Source organism: Stegostoma tigrinum, chromosome 29 (assembly GCF_030684315.1).
Source record: "Stegostoma tigrinum isolate sSteTig4 chromosome 29, sSteTig4.hap1, whole genome shotgun sequence".
Taxonomy (NCBI): domain Eukaryota; kingdom Metazoa; phylum Chordata; class Chondrichthyes; order Orectolobiformes; family Stegostomatidae; genus Stegostoma; species Stegostoma tigrinum.
In genome coordinates, this window is record NC_081382.1 from 44,442,999 (window position 1) to 44,463,300 (window position 20,302).

General features: G+C 45.5%; 1 protein-coding gene across 2 annotated transcripts in view; it reads right to left on the reverse strand.

The window, feature by feature from the left end:
• Window positions 1-20,302, reverse strand: part of col5a1 (procollagen, type V, alpha 1) — a 322,312-nt gene that overhangs the window by 83,454 nt on the left and 218,556 nt on the right. For both annotated transcript variants that reach the window (XM_059638382.1, XM_059638381.1), the window contains exons 19-28: window positions 14,022-14,075; window positions 13,873-13,917; window positions 13,329-13,382; window positions 8,986-9,030; window positions 8,166-8,219; window positions 6,202-6,246; window positions 6,027-6,080; window positions 4,093-4,137; window positions 3,535-3,588; window positions 105-149 (exon numbers count right to left, since the gene is read on the reverse strand). In XM_059638382.1, the coding sequence (XP_059494365.1) occupies window positions 105-149; window positions 3,535-3,588; window positions 4,093-4,137; window positions 6,027-6,080; window positions 6,202-6,246; window positions 8,166-8,219; window positions 8,986-9,030; window positions 13,329-13,382; window positions 13,873-13,917; window positions 14,022-14,075 (495 nt within the window). The remainder of the gene's footprint in view (window positions 1-104; window positions 150-3,534; window positions 3,589-4,092; window positions 4,138-6,026; window positions 6,081-6,201; window positions 6,247-8,165; window positions 8,220-8,985; window positions 9,031-13,328; window positions 13,383-13,872; window positions 13,918-14,021; window positions 14,076-20,302) is intronic.

Consider the following 20,302-nt stretch of genomic DNA (forward strand, 5'->3'; position numbering starts at 1 on the left):
CACACTTGGCTTCTGTCTCTCAATACCCTGTAAATACAAAAAGTTCTTCCAACAGTTGTAACAGACCTGTGCTTCACACTTGACATTAATAAGCTGTTCCTTACCTTCTCGCCTTTATGTCCCATCAAGCCACGTACACCATCAGCACCCTGAGAAAAAAAAACAACAGGTTTTGGTAAAATAATTTGACAGTGCATCAGAATGAATGTAACATTTCCCTGCCCAGACACAGCACAGGGAGAAGGAAGACCAAGAAGCAGCTTCCCTCAGTTATGATCCCAGCTGATGGTAACACTGGACGAGTCACATCCCAGAGTAAGATCTGGATTAATGTACCATAAGTTTCATTTGTTCAGTTTGTTTCATAAAAGGCAGCCAATGTACTTTAACAAAAGAGCATCAAATTTCTTCTGCAAAAGAAAAGCATGACCTTGACAAGAAAAACTGGAAGCATTTCATTGTAAACATCAGAAAGAAAGTTTCATCCCTTTTACTCCGGTAACTTGCAGATACTCAAACCTCAGTGAAGAGCCACTCTGATCTCCATACTAAAACTTTTTGCTTAGCTGGAACAGCTGCAATTTGTTTCCTTTTGGCAATTTCATGAGATTAATAACTGCTAATTCTTACTGTCAGTGTCTCTCTCCAGACCCTCAAAAGAGCTCACTATTACTTAAGAGATAGTAGGAACTGCAGATGCTGGGGAATTTGAGATAACAAGGTGAAGGGCTGGATGAACACAGCAGGACAAGCAGCATCAGTATGATGTTGTTTGGCCTGCTGTGTTCATCCAGCTCTACATCTTGTTATCTGAAATCATGAAGATATTGTTGTGAACTCAATATTAAAATACTCTTCTGACCAGAGCAATATTGCATTGACATATAACAGTGAAATATCACAGTGAATATTTCCATGAACTATCACAGTCAAATATCCCAGCGAATTGTTCTGCCAAACTCAGTTCAGACATCCTCTTGTGTGAGTGTAGGAATTTTACGTGAACGATGTGAAACAGAAATACTTTAAATAATTCCTGTAGACCCTCGCTTTTACTCTCATGGCCTGTTTTCACACACAATGATTTGCCATTCCTTTTTTTGTTACATTTTCAACTTGTCCAGCACATTGTCCCTGTCTGTCCTTGTCTCCCTCTGTCCACCGTTGTCTATCACTTTCTTTTGTGTCTCTCTCATTCTCATCCCTTCTCCTTGTGGTACCTGATGACTATCAAGACATGTGAGAGAAAATGAGAAGATTTTTTGTACTGGAATGTTTGTGGGGGTTAGAGGTAGACATGTTTGTTACATTTGAAAAAGCCTTTGATGTGCACTCCTGAAGGAACACAAACAACAGAGATCCAGGCCCAAGCTGGATTAAGTGGAATGGCATTTAGTGACTAGTACAGACATTACGGGCCAAAGGACCTCCTTCTGCACTGTACATCTTTGAGGCAGTCAGTGAACTCAGAGACTTTTCAAATGATCCAGAAACTAGGAGCAGCCTTTAACACACTCCGAGTTGGAATGAAGCAGGATCACCCACTGGGGGTTGGAGAGAGCGCAGGAGTTATGGAACAATGATAACTTTGCTCAGCTGTTGCGAGACTCGATCCTGGGCAAAACACAGCAGCTGGGCAATAGCACTGGAGCAGAGAGGACAGCCTTGTTAATTACACCATTCCTCATATCCAACGCACTGCTGGCATCGTCAACAGCATCTTATTGTTCTTCAAAGCACATTCATTCTCAGCCTGATTTTGATTTTCAAACTGGAAGCTTGTCTTCCTACTGGACCCACCCACTGGCTCATTGTAAATTTACTACCTGAATCCAACAGGCCCCCAAGAGCACAACTCACACCCAACATATCCTGCCCCACTTAGTGTTTCTACGTTTTCAGTGTGAAACTGTGTGTGTGCGTGTGTGTGTGTGTGTGTGGTGGGGAAGTGGGGAGGGTGGAGGGGACCCTGTACCCCAGTGAGCGTGAGTGTGTGGGAGCCATACAAGAACAAAGAATGACACAGCACAGGAGCAGCCCTCCAAGTCTATGCTGTTTTGAACATTTTGCTGTTCCATCCTAGAAGTGTCTTCACTCATATCCCTCCATTCCCTCCCAATTCATGCGCTTGCCCAGGTGCTTCTTGCTATTGTGTCTGCTTCCACCACCTCCTCTGGCAGTGTGTTCCAGGTACTCACCACCCTTTGTGTGAAAAATCTGCCTCGCACATCTCTTTTAAACTTCTCCCTCTCACACCTTGAACCTGTGTCCTAGGGTATTTGACCCCTCCATCCTGAGAAAAAGCCACATATTTTCCACTCGATCCATGCCATTCACAATCTTATAAACTTCGATCAGGTTGCCCCTCAAATCCGGTGTTCCAGTGAAAACAAATTCTATCCAACCTTTCTTCACAACTAAAACACCCCATACCAGGCAACATCCTGGTAAACCTTTTCTGTACCCTTTCGAAAACATCCACATCTTCTGGTGGTGTGGTGACCAGAACTGCACGCAACATTCCAACTGTGGCCTGACTAAAGTTCTATAAAGGTGTAGCGTAACTTGTCTATCCTTATACTCAATGCCCCTTCCAATGAAGGCAAGCATGGAACACCACTAGTCACAACACTCCATTGGGAACAGCATCCTTCCACCACCATCCTCTGTCTCCAGCGACTAAGCCAGTTCTGTATCCATCTTGCCAGCTCATCCCTGATACGATGTGACTTCACCTTTTGTACAGATCTGCCATGATGGACCTCGTCAAAGGTTTACTGAAGTTGATTTGTTTCTAAATGTGTACACACATCTTGTCCCTGAGAATCTTTTCTAATAATTTCCCTACCACTGATGTGAAACTCAAAGGCCTGTAATTTCCAGCATTATCTCTGCCACCCTTCTTAAACAATGCGACAACATTTGCCACTCCTCTGCGATGTCACCAGTGGCTAAAGATAGTAGAAACATGTCTGTCACTGCTCCAGTGAGAGTCAGTGTGTGTAGGACTGTACCTCAGTGAGAGTCAGTGTGTGTGGGACCGTATCCCAGTAAGAATCAGTGTGTGTGGGACCGTACCCCAGTAAGAGTCAGTGTGTGTGGAACTGTACCCCAGTGAGATCCAGTGTGTGTGGAAGCCGCACCCCAGTGAGACTCAGTGTGTGTGTGGAACTGTACCCCAGTGAGAGTCAGTGTGTGTGGGAGCCGCACACCAGTGAGAGTCAGTGTGTGTGGGAGCTGTACCCCAGTGAGAGTCAGTGTGTGTGGGACTGTACCCCAGTGAGAGTCAGTGTGTGTGGGAGCTGTACCCCAGTGAGAGTCAGTGCATGTGGGAGCCATACCCCAGTGAGAGTCTGTGTGTGTGGAACTATACCCCAGTGAGAGTCAGTGTGTGTGGAACTATACCCCAGTGAGAGTCTGTGTGTGTGGAACTGTACCCCAGTGTGTGTGGGAGCCATACCCTGGTGAATGGGTTGTATCTTACCTTCCAGGTTTGTGGTTTTCCACTAGGAGTGTGAAATAAATGAATCTTACCTTGACACCACGTGGTCCTGGGTAGCCAATGGGACCCTGTGGCCCAGTTGGACCCTGAAGAGACAAAAGACAGAAATGAGTTGGTGTTGTTTAGGTCATTTCCCTGGGAGAGGGAGCAAACTGCCTGCTGGTGTCTACAGAACGTTATAATTATTGTCCTGCTACTCAACCTAAAAGGGTTAGTGACTGTCGCTGCAGGAGCTCAGAGATACTCTGTCCTGTCACAGCTCCAGCTCATTGCTGTGTTCCACTTGGTGGTTGGTTTTGGGGGTTGGGCCTGAGCCCCGTGAAATGACTATAAGGGGAAAAGTGGAGCTAATTGCTAGCAGGAGGCACCAGAATCCAACAAAGACCAAAGGGTAGACAGGACAAGCTGGTGTATCTGGGGTGGACCAACATCAATGAGTCAGGGTACTTGGGATTGCCCATTGTACACTGGACAGACTGCTGTACATGGGGTGGATGAGGGTACATGGGATGGGTAAAATGAGATGCATTGCTATGCGCTGTAGAGAACAGGAACAGGTTATAGGCAGAGAAAGACAAATTGGAACCTACCGGGCTGCCCTTCTCTCCAGCTGGACCTTCCTTGCCAGGGTGACCCTGTCACAGAAACAGAAACATAGCATCAAACATCAGAGCTGCAGCACACTGTCACCTTTCCCCCATCTGTCCTAGCTAATCCTTTCCCGTAGGACTGGTTGCTTCACCGGGACATCCCCATCGTAAGAGCTCAGATTCCCTGGATATTGGGGAGTCAGAGGGATGCTATCATCCCCACAAGCCTGTCCCTCCATTTAACTAAATCTTGGCTGATCTATCTCAACTCTAATAGCCCACCAAAAAAATACAGTCAGTTCAGTTTCAAAAATTCTGACTGGGCAGATAAGGAGGGTTATTGGGAATACACATTTATATTTGAAGACTGAGTGGAAAAATCCAAGGATATGGAACTATTTTGACATTTTCAGGATTGAAAAAGAGTTTACCAGGTGTTTAGACTAAGGAATGAAGTCAGCGCTTAAGATGTGCTGTAAGTCACCTGGTTACAGAAGAATCATGTGACTTTCAAGAAGGTAAGCCAAGCTTTCAAGGAGATAAGAAATGGAAGACTTCCAAATAGACGAGAAGGTCTCAATGATAATGGTCACCAAGCAACCCTCTCTGGACTTAGTTTTCTGTTTACAGAGCTAAGCCTGTCAATGAGGAAGATCCCACTCCAAAAACTGAAAGTCTTTCTCTTCTGAAATTCCAGGGAACATGATAGTTTCCAAATATCAGTATTTCTGACTATCTACTAAAATCTGCAAAGCTGGAGTGCAATCAATGTTTGAAGGCTCAGATCCAGGTTGAGTGCAATCAGAACTGATCATTCTCCATCAGTCTACAGCAGTCAGCCATTTGATTTTGTCATCAGGAAATCCAATAGACTGTCTGCAGTAATCACATTCGATTCTTTGTTTTCACACCTTTGGCCCAGAAGGTTTTTTTTAACCTCTTGCCCCTTTTTTAAACATTATTCGTCTCTGCAGAGACTGTTGTCTTTTTATGTTGTGTGAGTGCATCTGTCTTTAGGATTATAAGATTTGCTTTAATTCTAATTGTAGTTCAGGTATTGACTGATGTTTTCGACTTGTTTTAAGAATACATGTTGTTCATGATAAATGGATTACTTTGCATTTTTACAGAAACCTGGTGAATACTTTGCTTGAATTGGATAGTTCTTGAAAAATAACTGGCCATTCTGCTGATTGAACCTCATGGAGTGACCGGGGAGTGCTGGAGGCTGATTTACCAGCACATTCCCCCTGTCACAGTCAATAACACCAGTGTGTCGTTGCAATTTGGAAAACACTGCCTGAAAGGGTTGGGAATGGAAAACGGTTCGGTCATAACTTTCAAAACTGAACGAGATAAACAGTCAATGAGGACAGCAGGGAGTGGGACGAACGGGGTAGCTCTTTTAGAGAGATAGAGTACAGGCGATGGGTCAAATCGTCTTGTCGATGCTTGTATCAACACAGGATTCTATGAAATTTCAAGCTAGGCAGTTTAAGAATTTGATTTCAGATTTTATTTTAAATCTAATCATAAAAATTCTGGGATACATAACAGTGGTGATGTCGTTGTTGATTGTCAGTAAAACCCATTTGGTGCAGTAATGACCTTTAGGGAGGGAGACTGCAATCCCTACCTGGTCTGGCCTACATGTAATTCCAGGCCCTCAGTAATGTGGATAACCTTTAACTGCCCTCTGAAGGGGCCAGACAGTACTCAGCTGAATCAAATCAAAGGACAAGAAATGAGAGTGACTAATTCTGCCTTTCCAACTAATTGGTGTAACTCACCCCTTTTGTCTCACACCCCTCCCCCCACCCCCGAAGGGTGTAACTCACTTGTTACTGTCTCACGCCCCTCCCCCACCCCTGAGGGGTGTAACTCATGCCTTATTGTCTCACCCCCTCACCCCACCTCCGAGGGGTGTAACTCACCGGTGGTCCGTCTGCCCCTGGTAGTCCTGGTAGACCTGGTTTGCCAGTGGGTCCCTGTGGATTGAAACGCAGTGGTGAGTGCAAAGTGCTATGATCACTGAGGCCCTCAGCTCGGACAGGATGGGAGCTGCCTCCTGTGCCCAAGGGTTTGAATTTCTCCTTAAGAGAAACTTACTTTAGCTCCTGGAGGCCCGATTGGTCCCTGAGGCCCAGGGAGACCCTGAGAAAGAAAATAAACCACAACAGATTAGGAATAACTAAAGAGAGACAAACATCACTGCAGAAATTCTAACAATGGCAAGTGCAGTTGTATATGTTCTATAGTGCTAATTACTCAGTTAAACAGAATATAACATGCCAATTAGCCCATTTGCTCTCTACTGGTGTTTATGCCCCACACCAGCTTCGTTCCACTCTCTCATCATCACTACCAACCCCACCATTGCCCTGTGATTCTATTCCTCTCTCCCTTGTTCATTTATCCAGCTTCCCCCTTTCACTGCATTAACATGATTCCTTTTGAACACTCCCTATAGGAGTGGATCCCACATTCCCCCTACTCCCTATGGGAACCAGTCCTATATTCCCCTTACACCTTGTGGGAATGAGTCGCCCATCATCCCTAATCCCTGGGAATGAGTCCGACATTCCACCCCACTCCCCTGTGGGAGTGATTCTCTCATTATCCCCACTCCCAGTGGGAGTGAGTGCCACATTCTCTCCACTCCCTGTGGGAAGCCTGAATTCCTGATGGGATTAAGCGTTGTTTTGTGAATGGTCCCTCATTATTACTCAGCTTTAGAACCACTTTCTTTTTTAAATATAACAGTCATTCCTCAGTTTTCTTCACTCAAGAGATAGAAACCTTGGCCTGTCCTTTAGAATAAGATCAGGAGGAGGCCATTCAGCATATCTAGTCCGTTCCAATATTCAAGAAGATCATGGCTCAATTGTGACTACTTTATGTGCACACCTCTGCTCCATTGTGTAAACGTTTATCCTAATTTCACTCATTTCATGACAGGTAAAAAACTCTCAGTTCTGATATTGTTCCTGTAAATCTTCTTTCAATTTTCTCTAGCTTCCCGATATCCCTTTAATATTATAGGGACTGCTCTGTACACTATGCTCCAACTGTGCATGAACCAAACTTCTACAGTTAGAGATGATATTGAGTTATGGAACTTTTCTATTTCTCAATCCCATTCCACTGGTCATGAGCAGTAATGTTGGTTACTTTTTTTTAACAGCCTTAATTAGCTTGTGTGGCTATTTTTAATGACTTGTCCTAGCCCCCTCTCTGGTCCTTTCGACCCTCTGATCCATTCACCTTATGTTTTCAACTGAGTATGTAACCTCCCCATTCTTCCCTTTAAGACCCACCACATCACACTTATTGACTTTGAGCATTATTTACCAAACATTCCCCTGATCTGCAGTTTCACCTTTGTCCTCCTACAATTTGTTACAGTCCTGTATAATTTTGACCATACCCGCACACTGTATGGTCCTTAGTAGAAGGGTCCATAACCTGGTACACAGTTTTAGGGTCAGGAACAGGAGGTTTGGAAGGGATTTGAGGAAGATTTTTTTCTCACCGAGGATGGTGACAATCTGAAAGTCACTGCCTGAAAAGATGGTAGATGCAGAAACCCTCATCACATTGAAGAACTATTCAGAGTGCACTGAAATGCCACAGAATACAAGGCTACAGCAAGTGTTGGAAAATGGGATTAGAGTAAATAGGTACTCCATACTGGCCTGGACACAATGGGCCAAAGGGCCTCTTTCAATATTGTAAAAGCTCTATGACTCTCTATAACCATCAGGCTGCTGAGCTGTAGCTGCAACATGCTTGTAAAAGTGCTTGTTGTCATTCTCAATGTGAGGGGGTTGATGGGCCCAGTGAGGATCAGACAAGGTGCAGATGGTACAGGGTTCGATTCCCCAGAACAAACAGCAGGAATCGGGGATTAACGCTTTCAAACAGAGTCTATTGCAGTAATAATGAGTGGCTGTGCTCTCTCTGAGGTTGACAGAGAAAAAAGTGCAGGATGAGAAACAGAGTTCTCAGAGTTTTCACACTCCCAAAGCAGTCTGCCTGCTGTAGACAGTATCTCAGGGTGAGTCTGAGTTTACCTGAGCTCCTGGATTCCCCTGCTGTCCTGGGGGTCCAGGTTCACCTTGAGGACCCTAAAGGAAGAGGAAAGCATTTTTTTTATTCAGTGCTTCACCAAACCCTCAGAACCAATACCAACCAGTATTGGCACATAATGACATGTGAAATGGATAGAGGAGGTGGTGAGGGATTAGACATTAGTCAAAGAATCCCTCACCCCCACAAACTGACTTACTCACTCCCTCATACACTCAAACACACTCATACTGCCTCATACACACTCACTCACTCCCTCATACACTCAAACACACTCCCTCATACACTCAAATATACTCATACTCTCTCATAAACACTCACACACAAACACACTCACACTCCCTCATACACACTCCCTCATACACACTCTCACTCCTTCACACACCCTCTCACATATTCACTCACTCACTCTCACATACTCACTCTCTCACACACATTCCCTCACTCCATCATGCACATTCACTCATTTCCTCACATACACGCATTCATTCCCTCACACGCACTCACTCACTCCCTCACACACACTCCCTCACACACACTGAAGAGAGCGAGAGGATAGAATTATAATCATCCACCTCCATTCTTTAACCCTCATGCCACATGCCTTCCCCCAAGCCTTACCCTTCCAAGCACCTTTCCCCCAAGTTGTGCCCCCATGCCCCTATCCCTGTGCCCTTCCTCCCACGCCTTGCCTCTCCAACCCTCCCCCCCATGCTGTGCCCCTCCATACCCCTATCCCTGTGTCCCTGCCTCTGTCCCAATGCCCAAATGCTCCATCTCCGAGAGACTGAAGGCAGTACGTACCTGGCTGCCTTTTGGTCCATGGTGCCCGTCCATTCCCGTCACCCCCTGGAAAGCAAAATGATCACAGATTAGTGACATTTTTGGTCAAGTTGAGGGAATGATCTAATCACATAGATATTCCCTGCAGCCATGTAGCCAATAATTAATGGCCCAGATTTTGCAGTGAGAGTAGCAGTCAGCAGTATGCTCATCATCACTGCTCCAATGAAGCTGAACGTAGCCATGGGAATCCACAAACTTAGAATAATGTGGAAATCCCAAATGTTATTCTCTGTATGTCTACATCACATCCCCTGAGGGTTTCATACATTAAACTCTGTGAAGGTACTGCACACATTTTCTGGTGGGGTCTCACACCTTCCATTACACCCTGAACTGACAAAAGAATCTCCACCTCAAAACTGTTGGACATGTTGCAAAAACTCCCAAAAATGTTGCACATTTTTGAATGACATTAAACTGGCCTTTAATTGGCTACTAACTTCACAGAAAAACACCCTCACTGGCCAGGAGAACAAATCTTGCATTTGATAGTTGTGTCAAATTGCTTCATAAGAACAGCCACATATCGTTTATTTTATTGATAAGTTTGTGTTTCTGTTTGAGTCTGTATCTTTATTATAACATAATCATTGAGTGCACTCTCTGGCAATGTCAATGAAAGTTTCTGTATTAATACTGTGGCCTTTCGTTCTAATGTAACACTGCCACGTGATTGTTTGTAATCTCTCTCTCCCCTTGCCCTGGCACCAGATTCAAATTGCTGCTGGAAAAAGAAAATCCACATCAGAGAGATTGATCACTCAAGTGCGGAGTTGGATGAACACAGCAGGTCAGGCAGCAGCAGAGGAGCAGGAAAGTCGACATTTTAGGCCTGGACCCTTCATCAGGACCTGCTGTGTGCCTCCAGCTCCACACTGTATTAACTTTGACTCCAGAATCTACACATCTTGCTCTCTCAAAGAGATCATTCAATCTTTGTGGCCAGTTTACACTGAGGTCCAGCTATGAGCAAACTTGCTTCTAAGTGACTGCAAATCTGGATATCACAAAAAACAACACCTTCCCTCCATCATAGGGTCAGAAGTGGGGATGTTCGTCGATGATTGCACAATGTTCAGCGCCATTCGCATCTCCTCAGATACTGATGCAGTCCTTGTTCACATGTAACAAGATCTGGACAATATTCAGGCTTGGAGTGACAAGTGGTAAGGAACATGCACGCCACACAAATGCCAGACAATGACCACCTCTAATAAGAGACATTGTCTCTTGATAATCTATGGTGTTACTATCACTGAATCCCCCACTATCAACATCCTGAGGGTTACCATTGACCAGAAACTCAACTGGACTCACCGCACTAACACAGTGGCTACAAGAGCAGGTCAGAAGCTGGAAATACTGTAGCGAGTAACTCATCTCCTGACTCCTCAAAGCCTGTCCACCATCTACAAGGCACAAATCAGGAATGTGATGGAATACTCCCCACTTGCCTGGATGGGAGCAGCCCCAACAACACTCAAGAAGTTTGAAATGATCCAGGCCAAAGCAGTTTTCTTGATTGGTACAACATCCACAAGCATCAGCTCCCTCCACCACTGATATTCAGTAGCAGCAGTGTATACTATTTACAAGATGCAGAAATTCACCAAAGGTCCTTTGACAGCACCTTCCAAACCCCTGACCACTTCCATCTGGAAAGACAAGGGCAGCAGATACAAGCACCTTCAAGTCCCCTCCAACCCACTCACCATCTTGACTTAAAATTTAATGTCAGTCCTGCACTGTTGCTGGGCCAAAATCCTGGAATTCCCTCCTTAAGGGCATTGTGGGTCTACTTACAGCACCTGGACTGCAGCAGTTCAAAAAGGCAGCTCACCATAGGACAACAAGGTTAAGGGAGGGGAGGATTTAATCAAGGTGTTAAAGATCATGAGGGGTTTAGATCATTCCAGTCAGTGAGGAGGAAGTGGCAGGAGAGTCAGTGACCAGAGGGAGAAAGGAATCAGTGAAAGTGAGAAGCCACATGGGAAGAAACTTGTTTTACAAACAGGGTGGAAGACACAAATTCAATGACAAAAGAATCGAACCAACACTTGATGCAGAAAAACACAATATATTGGGGATAGAGTCGTTGTGAGGTCCGACTAGAAAGTTCTCTGACAGAGTCAGTACCAACAATGGGCCAAATAGCCTCCTTCCGTGTTAAATTGTTCAATACTTGTAAACCTCATATCGCCGACAGCCAATCGGCACTCATACTGACCATTCAGGATGGACTGTCTGAAGTAACAGAAACAGAAGTTGTTGGAAAAACTCAGCAGGTCTGGCAGCATCTGTGGAGAGAAATCAGAGTTTATGTTTCGGGTCCAATATCTTCTTCAGAATTGATTGTAGCTAGGGAAAAGGCTGGTGGATATGCTAAAGTTGAGGCAGGGTTGGGGGGGGAATAGCAAATGGTAAGTGTACATGGAGCCCAGAGAGAGAGGAAATCAGATGGAAATCAGACAAAGGAGTGGGTAAAGATCAGCCTGGGAGAATGAATAAGTGCTAATAGGGATCGGTAGTGGCTGACAATGGGTTGTTTGTGGTGACAGCCCATGTAATGACAAGGCATGGGGTGTAGAGGTTGGGGTAAGAACATGGGAAAAAGTGCTCAGGCCCTAAAATTATTGAACTTCATGTTGAGTCCAGAGGGCTGCAGGGTCCCCAAATGGAAAATGAGGCATCGTTCTTCCACCTTGGCTGATCTTTGCTGCAACATTGCAGCAGGCCTGAGACAGTATTGTTAGTTAGGGAACAGGGTGGAGTGTTAAAGTGGCAGGAAACCAGAAGCTCAGGATAATTTTTACCAACAGAATGCCCCATTGTTCTGTGAAGTAGTCACCCAGTCTACACTTCATTTTTCCAATGTAGAGGAGACCAGTAAATGTGAGCAGCAAATGCAGTAGACTGGATTGAGTGAAGTGCATGTAAATTGGATGGTGGGGACACAGGAAATAACTGGGCAGGTGTTACACCTTCTGCCTTTGCATAGGAAGGTGCCATGGGGCTTTGGGGAGTGAAGAAGGAGTGAGGGGAGTGAAGGCGAAATGTGGGGAGTGAAGGAGGAGTGTGGGGGCTGAAGACGAAGTGGGGGGAGTGAAGGAGGAGTGTGAGGGCTGAAGGTGAAGTGTGGGGAGTGAAGGAGGAGTGTGGGGGCTGAAGGCGAAGTGTGGGGAGTGAAGGAGGAGTGTGGGGGCTGAAGGCAAAGTGTGGGGAGCGAAGGCAGGGTGTGGGGAGCGAAGGCGGAGTGTGGGGAGTGAAGGCGGAGTGTAGGGAGTGAAGGTGGAGTATGGGGAATGAAGGAGGAGTGTGGGGAGTGAAGGCAGAGCGTGGGGAGCAAAGGAGGAGTAGGGGACTGAAGGTGAAGTGTGGGGAGTGAAGGAGGAGTGTGGGGGCTGAAGGTGAAGTGTGGGGAGTGAAGGTGAAGTGTGGGGAGTGAAGGCGAAGTGTGGGGAGCAAAGGAGGAGTGTGGGGAGCGAAGGAGGAGTGTGGGGAGTGAAGGAGGAGTGTGGGGTGTGAAGAAGGAATGTGGGGAGTGAAGGAGGAGTGTGGGACTGAAGGCGAAGTGTGGGGAGTGAAGGCGAAGTGTGGGGAGTGAAGGAGGAGTGTGGGGAGCGAAGGAGGAGTGGGGGACTGAAGGCAAAGTGTGGGGAGTGAAGGTGGACTGTGGGGAGCGAAGGAGAAGTGTGGGGAGTGAAGAAGGAATGTGGGGGGGTGAAGGCAGAGTGTGGGGAGAATAATTGTGGATGTAAGCCAGGAGGGACATGACAGGGGATAAAAATCAAGTTGAGGTATGAAGAGATGAGTCCTGTAGGGCAGCAGAAGGTAGAAACAACGGGTCTGCCCTGGCATTAGTGGTTGTGAATTTAGAGAAGGAAGTAGATGGAGGCCTAGGAGGGGAGATCACCAGATGAAATAGGATTAGTGACTGTTGATGTTTTGGGTTGGGACTTTTCTTCAGAAATGTTTGAGAAGAAGGGTCCTGACCCGAAATGTCAACTTTCCTGCTCCTCTGACGCTGCCTGGCATGCTGTGTTGCTTCAGCTTCACACTGTGTTATCTCTGACTCCAGCATCTGCAGTTGTTGCTATCTCTGAGGGAGACAACACCATGCGCTTTCAGGTATTAACAGTCTGTAAAAAGATGGTGCTAGAGCTTAAATTCTGCATCACACCAGCTGTGCAAGCTCAGAGAGCAGATAACAACTGTCAGGGACAGTGCAACAAGCGTTTTGTAACAGGCAGTAATCATCAGCTTGACATCACACCACAATATGCCGTCTGAATGATACTTACTGGGGGTCCTGAAGGTCCAGCAGGTCCCTTTGGGCCCAACAATCCACGAGGGCCCTATAATGGGAAGTAAGAGGCAATGATCAATCTCATCTCCCACACTGGCCAGTACACTGAACCAACTCACACTCCTCACTGTAACACCCTGATATAACCCACACCCTTAACTGTAACACCCTGATATACCCCATACTCATCACAGTAACACACTGATATACCCCACACCCCTCGGTGTAACACCTGATATATCCCACTCCACTCACTGTAACACCCTGACATACCCGACACCCCTCGCTGTATGACCCTGACAGACCCCACTTCCCTCACTGTAACTCTCTGATATACTCCATATTCCTCAGTGTAACACCTGATGTACTCCACTCCCCTCACTGTAACACCCTGTTATTCCCCACACCCCTCAGTGTAACACCCTGATATACCCCACACCCCTCAGTGTAACACCCTGACATACCCCATACCCCCCAGTGTAACACCCTGATATACCCCTCACTCCTTACTGTAGCTTTTGGGAGTGGTCAGTACTCACAGGTTCACCTGGTAATCCTCTTGGTCCTGCTTCTCCATCATCACCCTGGAACAGATGCAGTGAGACTGTGTTAATCCTCCTCTTTTTTCCTGAGAAACCGTGTCCAGGAGAGAATGTGTGAATTAAATACAGCCCAGCCCCTGACTCACCCTATCGCCATCCTCCCCTGGAGGTCCAGGAGGTCCCTGTGGCCCTGCATCCCCCTAGAAAGAGAAAGTTTACATAATCATGTCAAAATAGTGCTTGATGTTACATTTTTGTAAAATATCTTTTGTCAGAATGGATTCGGGGAGATGACAGTTTGAAGATCCTGTATTTCTTGATGTCGTACATTATTTTCATTTTTCTGTGTCTTCGTATTATGGGGTGACTGTGTTTTCTGTGGGGGTTCTCCACCTCACTCCTCATTCTGACCATGACACATTCACACGTCATTTCCTATGCTCACTGATCAAATGGACTGCCAGCTTCAAGTCATTGAATTACTCAATTTAATCCAGTGCTGACAAAGGCCATTCAACACGTTATATCTCGACCAGTCTTCAAACAAGCATCTTTACCAGGTGCCAATCTCCTGCCATTTCTTCATAACCCTGCGCATTATTTCTATCTAAATTGGCATCCAATGCCCTCTTGAATACCTCAATTGAACCTGCCTCCACATTTCCAGGCAGAGCATTTCAGACCCCAACTACTTGCTGCATGTAAAAGTCTTTTTTCAAATCAAGAACATAGAACTGTACAGCACAGGAACAGGCCCTTTGGCCCACCAAGGCTGTGCCAACTCATCATGTCTTTCTAAGCCAAAATATAAATAACACTGGGTATTTTGTATTGGTCTTCACAGTGGAGGACTCAAAGAACTTGCCAGTAATTGGTGACAAAGAGATTAAGGTGGCTGAGGACTTAGACATGATTACTATCACAAAACAGTTAGTGTTGGGTAAGCTAATGAACCTAACAGTAGACAAGTCCCCTAGCCCTGACAGATCCCAGGGTACTAAAGAGATGGTAGGAGTAATAGCAAATGCACTCCTGGTAATTTTCCAAAATTCGCTGGACTCTGGTGCAGTTCCAGCGGATTGGAAAATAGAAAATGTGACACCACTGTTCAAAAAAGGAGGCAGACAAAACTTGGGGACTTATCGGCCAGTTAGCTTAACTTCTGTAGCGGGGGAATGCTTGAATTTATCATCATGGAAGAAATAGCAAGACAACCAGACATAAATTGTCCCTTTTCTGATGAAGGGTCTAGGCCTGAAACATCAGCTTTTGTGCTCCTAAGACGTTGCTTGGCCTGCTGTGTTAATCCAGCCCCACACTTTGTTATCATAAATTGTCCCATTAGTTGGATGCAACAGGTGTTCATGAAAGGCAAGTAATGCCTGATTAATTTGCATGGAATTCTAGGAAGACATTATAAGCACAGTGGACAATGGGGACCCAGTAAATGTGGTGTATCTGGATTTCCAAAAGGCATTTGACAAGGTACTGTTCAATAGGCTGCTACGCAAGATAAAAGTGCAAGGTGCTACGCGGAATGGATTAGCATGGATAGAGGATTGGTTAACTAACAGGAAGCAAAGCGTGGGGATAAATGAGTGCTTTTCTGATTGTGATTAGTGACCTGTGGTGTGCCTCAAGGATTAATGCTGGGACCGCATGTGTTTATAATTTACACAGATGATTTGGATTTGGGGACCACATGTAGTGTATGAAAGTTTGCAGTTGACATTAAGATGAGTTGGAGAACAAAGCGTGCAGAGGAATCTGAAAATTTGCGGACGAATATAGATAGTTTAAGTGAGTGGGTAAAGGTCTGGATCCATTTTGGTGGGAATTACAGTAAAAAGGATTATTATTTGATTGATGAAAGATTACAGCACGCTGCTTAACGGAGGGACCTGGGTGTACTTGTGCATGAATCAAAAACAGTTGGTTTGCAGGTGCAGCAGGTGATTAAGAAGACAATGGAATATTGTCCTTCATTGCTAGAGGGACTGAATTTAAAAGGAGGGAGTTTTTGTTCCAGCTGTATAAGTGTTGGTGAGGCCACACCTGGAGTACTGCATGCAGTTTTGATCTCCTTACTTGAGAAAGGAGGTACTGGCACTGGAGAGGGTGCAGGGGAGGTTAACTGGGTTAATTCCAGAGTTCAGAAGGTTGGCTCATGAGGACAGATCAAATAGACTGGGGTTATATTCATTGGAGTTTAGAATAATTGGGGTGGGGATCTTATGGAAATACAGAAAACTATGAAGGTAATAGATAGCATACAAGCAAGGAGGATTTTTCCACAGGCGGGTGAAACTAGAACAAAGGGGTACGGCATCAAAATAAGGGGGATCAGACTTAGGACTGAGTTGAGGAGGAATTTCGTTACTCAAAGGCTTGTGAATCTGCAGAATTCCCTGCCAAGCAAAGTAGTTGAGGCTTCCTCGTCTAATATTTTTAAGGTTAAGATCGATCATTTTTTGAATAGTAGAAGAATTAAGGATTACGGTGAGAGGATGGGTAAGTGGATCTGAGGCCATGAAAAGATCAGCCATAATCTTATTGATTGGTAGGACAGGCTCGAAGGGCCAGATGGCCTACTCCTGCTCCTGGTTCTTATGTTTGAAAATCGTTTTGCCTCTACGTTGTCTTAACCCGTCTATTCTCTGCCTGTTCATATTTCTGTCATGATGCCCCTTAATATTGTTTTTGTATCTGCCTCCACCTGCTCTGGCAGCACATTCCAGGTACTTAGGTATAAAAAAACCTGCCTCTCACATCATTCAAACTTTCGCCCTTTTATCTTAAACCTATGTTCCCTAGTAACTGACATTTCCACCCTGGAAAAAAGATCGTGACTATCCATCTATACACACCTTTCAGAAATTTGTAAACTTCTGTCAGGTCATACGCTCATTCTTCGATGTTCAAGGAAAAACAAACCAAGGTTTTTGAATTTCTTCTCATAGTTAACACCCTTCAAACCGGGCAACATCCAGGTGAACTATTTCAGTTACCTCTCCAAAGGCTCCACATTCTTCCTACAGTGTGGTGGCCAGAACTGTACACATTATTCCAAATGTGGCCTAACTAATGTGACATACAGCTGCAATATGACACGCCAATTTTATACTCCACGTCCCTCACTCCTATCGCACAAGTTTCTTTTGTACATCACTTTAAACCTACATCCCTCTTGTTCTTGTTCCATTTATGTGTGGAAGCAACTTCTTCATATTGACACTATTGAGCCTTGCCCATGATTTGGTAAACCTCTGTCAAATCTCCTTTAATCATTCTTCTGTCCAAGATGAACAGTTCTGTCTTCTTCGACTTATCCTTGTTTCTGAACATTCTCATTGCTCAAACTATTTATGTGAATTGCTTTTTTACTCCTTCACACTTTTCCTGTAATGAGGTGACCACAACCTGTACACAACACAGTCAGTTCTGATATAACGTGATAATTCTGTTCTCATATGATTTCGTACGACGGGAAAATTGTGCAATAACTCTTCAAATTTCTTTCTGCATGTTTCATTAAACTCACTGTAAGACTCCAACTAACTACTCACTATAAATCGCTGGCACACTAATCACTGTAACACACTGATGAACCCCTCACTGTAACCTGCTGAAACACCCGTCAGTGTAAAACACTGACACACTAGTCACTGTAATACACTGGCAGATCCCTCACTGTAACACACTGACAAAATTCTGCACTGTAACACACTGACACACCCCTCACTGTAACATACTGACACACCAGTCACTGTAACACACTGACACAACCCTCACTGTAACACACTGACACACCCCTCACTGTAACACCGTGACACACCACTCACTGTAAACTTCTGACACACCCCTCAATGTAAAACACTGACACACCCCTCACTGTAATACACTGACACACGCCTCACTGTAACACACTGAAACATCTCTCACTGTAACACACTGACACACCAGTCACTGTAACATACTGATACACCCCTCACTGTAATACACTGACACACGCCTCACTGTAACACAGTGACACACCAGTCACTGTAACATACTGATACACCCCTCACTGTAACACACTGACACACCCCTCACTGTAACACACTGACACACCAGTCACTGTAACACACTGACACACCCCCTCACTGTAACACACTGACACACCCCTCACTGTAACACCGTGACACACCACTCACTGTAAACTTCTGACACACCCCTCAATGTAAAACACTGACACACCCCTCACTGTAATACACTGACACACGCCTCACTGTAACACACTGAAACATCTCTCACTGTAACACACTGACACACCAGTCACTGTAACATACTGATACACCCCTCACTGTAACACACTGACACACCAGTCACTGTAACACACTGACACACCCCCTCACTGTAACACACTGACACACCCCTCACTGTAACACCGTGACACACCAATCACTGTAAACTTCTGACACACCCCTCAATGTAAAACACTGACACACCCCTCACTGTAACACACTGAAACATCTCTCACAGTAACACACTAACACACCAGTCACTGTAACATACTGATACACCCCTCACTGTAACACACTGAACCACCCCTCAGTGTAACACACTGAAACATCTCTCACTGTAACACACTGACACAACAGTCACTGTAACACACTGATACACCCCCTCACTGTAACACACTGAACCAGCCCTCACTGTAAAACAGTGACACACGCATCACTGTAACACACTGAAACATCTCTCACTGTAACACACTGACACACCCCCTCACTGTAACACACTGACACACCCCCTCACTGTAACACACTGACACACCCCCTCACTGTAACACACTGAACCACCCCTCACTGTAACACACTGACACACCCCTCACTGTAACACACTGACACACGCCTCACTGTAACACACTGAAACATCCCTCACTGTAACACACTGACACCCCCCTCACTGTAACACACTGACACACCCCTCACTGTAACACACTGACACACCCCTCACTGTAACACACTGAAACATCTCTCACTGAAACACACTGACACACCCCCTCACTGTAAGACACTGACACACCCCCTCACTGTAATACACTGACACATCTCACACTGTAACACCGTGACACACCACTCACTGTAAACTTCTGACACACCCCTCAATGTAAAACACTGACACACCCCTCACTGTAATACACTGAAACATCTCTCACAGTAACACACTGACACGCCAGTCACTGTAACACACTGACACACCCCCTCACTGTAACACACTGACACACCCCTCACTGTAACACACTGAAACATCTCTCACAGTAACACACTGACACACCCGCTCACTGTAACATGCTGACACACCCCTCACTGTAACACAATGACACACCCCTCACTGTAACACAGTGACACACGCCTCACTGTAACACACTGAAACATCTCTCACAGTAACACACTGACACACCAGTCACTGTAACACACTGACACAACCCTCACTGTAACACACTGACACACCCCTCACTGTAATACAGTGACACACCCCTCACTGTAACACACTGACACATCTCCCACTGTAACACCGTGACACACCACTCACTGTAAACTTCTGACACACCCCTCAATGTAAAACACTGACACACCTCTCACTGTAATACAGTGACAGACTGTAACACACTGAAACATCTCTCACAGTAACACACTGACACACCAGTCACTGTAACACACTGACACACCCCCTCACTGTAACACACTGACACACCCCTCACTGTAACACACTGACATACCCCTCACTGTAACACACTGAAACATCTCTCACAGTAACACACTGACACACCAGTCACTGTAACACACTGACACACCCCCTCACTGTAACATACTGACACACCCCCTCACTGTAACACACTGAAACATCTCTCACTGTAACACACTGACATACCCCTCACTGTAACACACTGAAACATCTCTCACAGTAACACACTGACACACCAGTCACTGTAACACACTGACACACCCTTCACTGTAACACACTGACACACCCCTCACTGTAGCACACTGACATACCCCTCACTGTAACACACTGACACATCTCTCACTGTAAACTTCTGACACACCCCTCAATGTAAAACACTGACACACCCCTCACTGTAATACAGTGACACACGCCTCACTGTAACACACTGAAACATCTCTCACTGTAACACACTGACACACCAGTCACTGTAGCACACTGACATACCCCTCACTGTAGCACACTGACATACCCCTCACTGTAACACACTGACACATCTCTCACTGTAAACTTCTGACACACCCCTCAATGTAAAACACTGACACACCCCTCACTGTAATACAGTGACACACGCCTCACTGTAACACACTGAAACATCTCTCACTGTAACACACTGACACACCCCCTCACTGTAACACACTGACACACCCCTCACTGT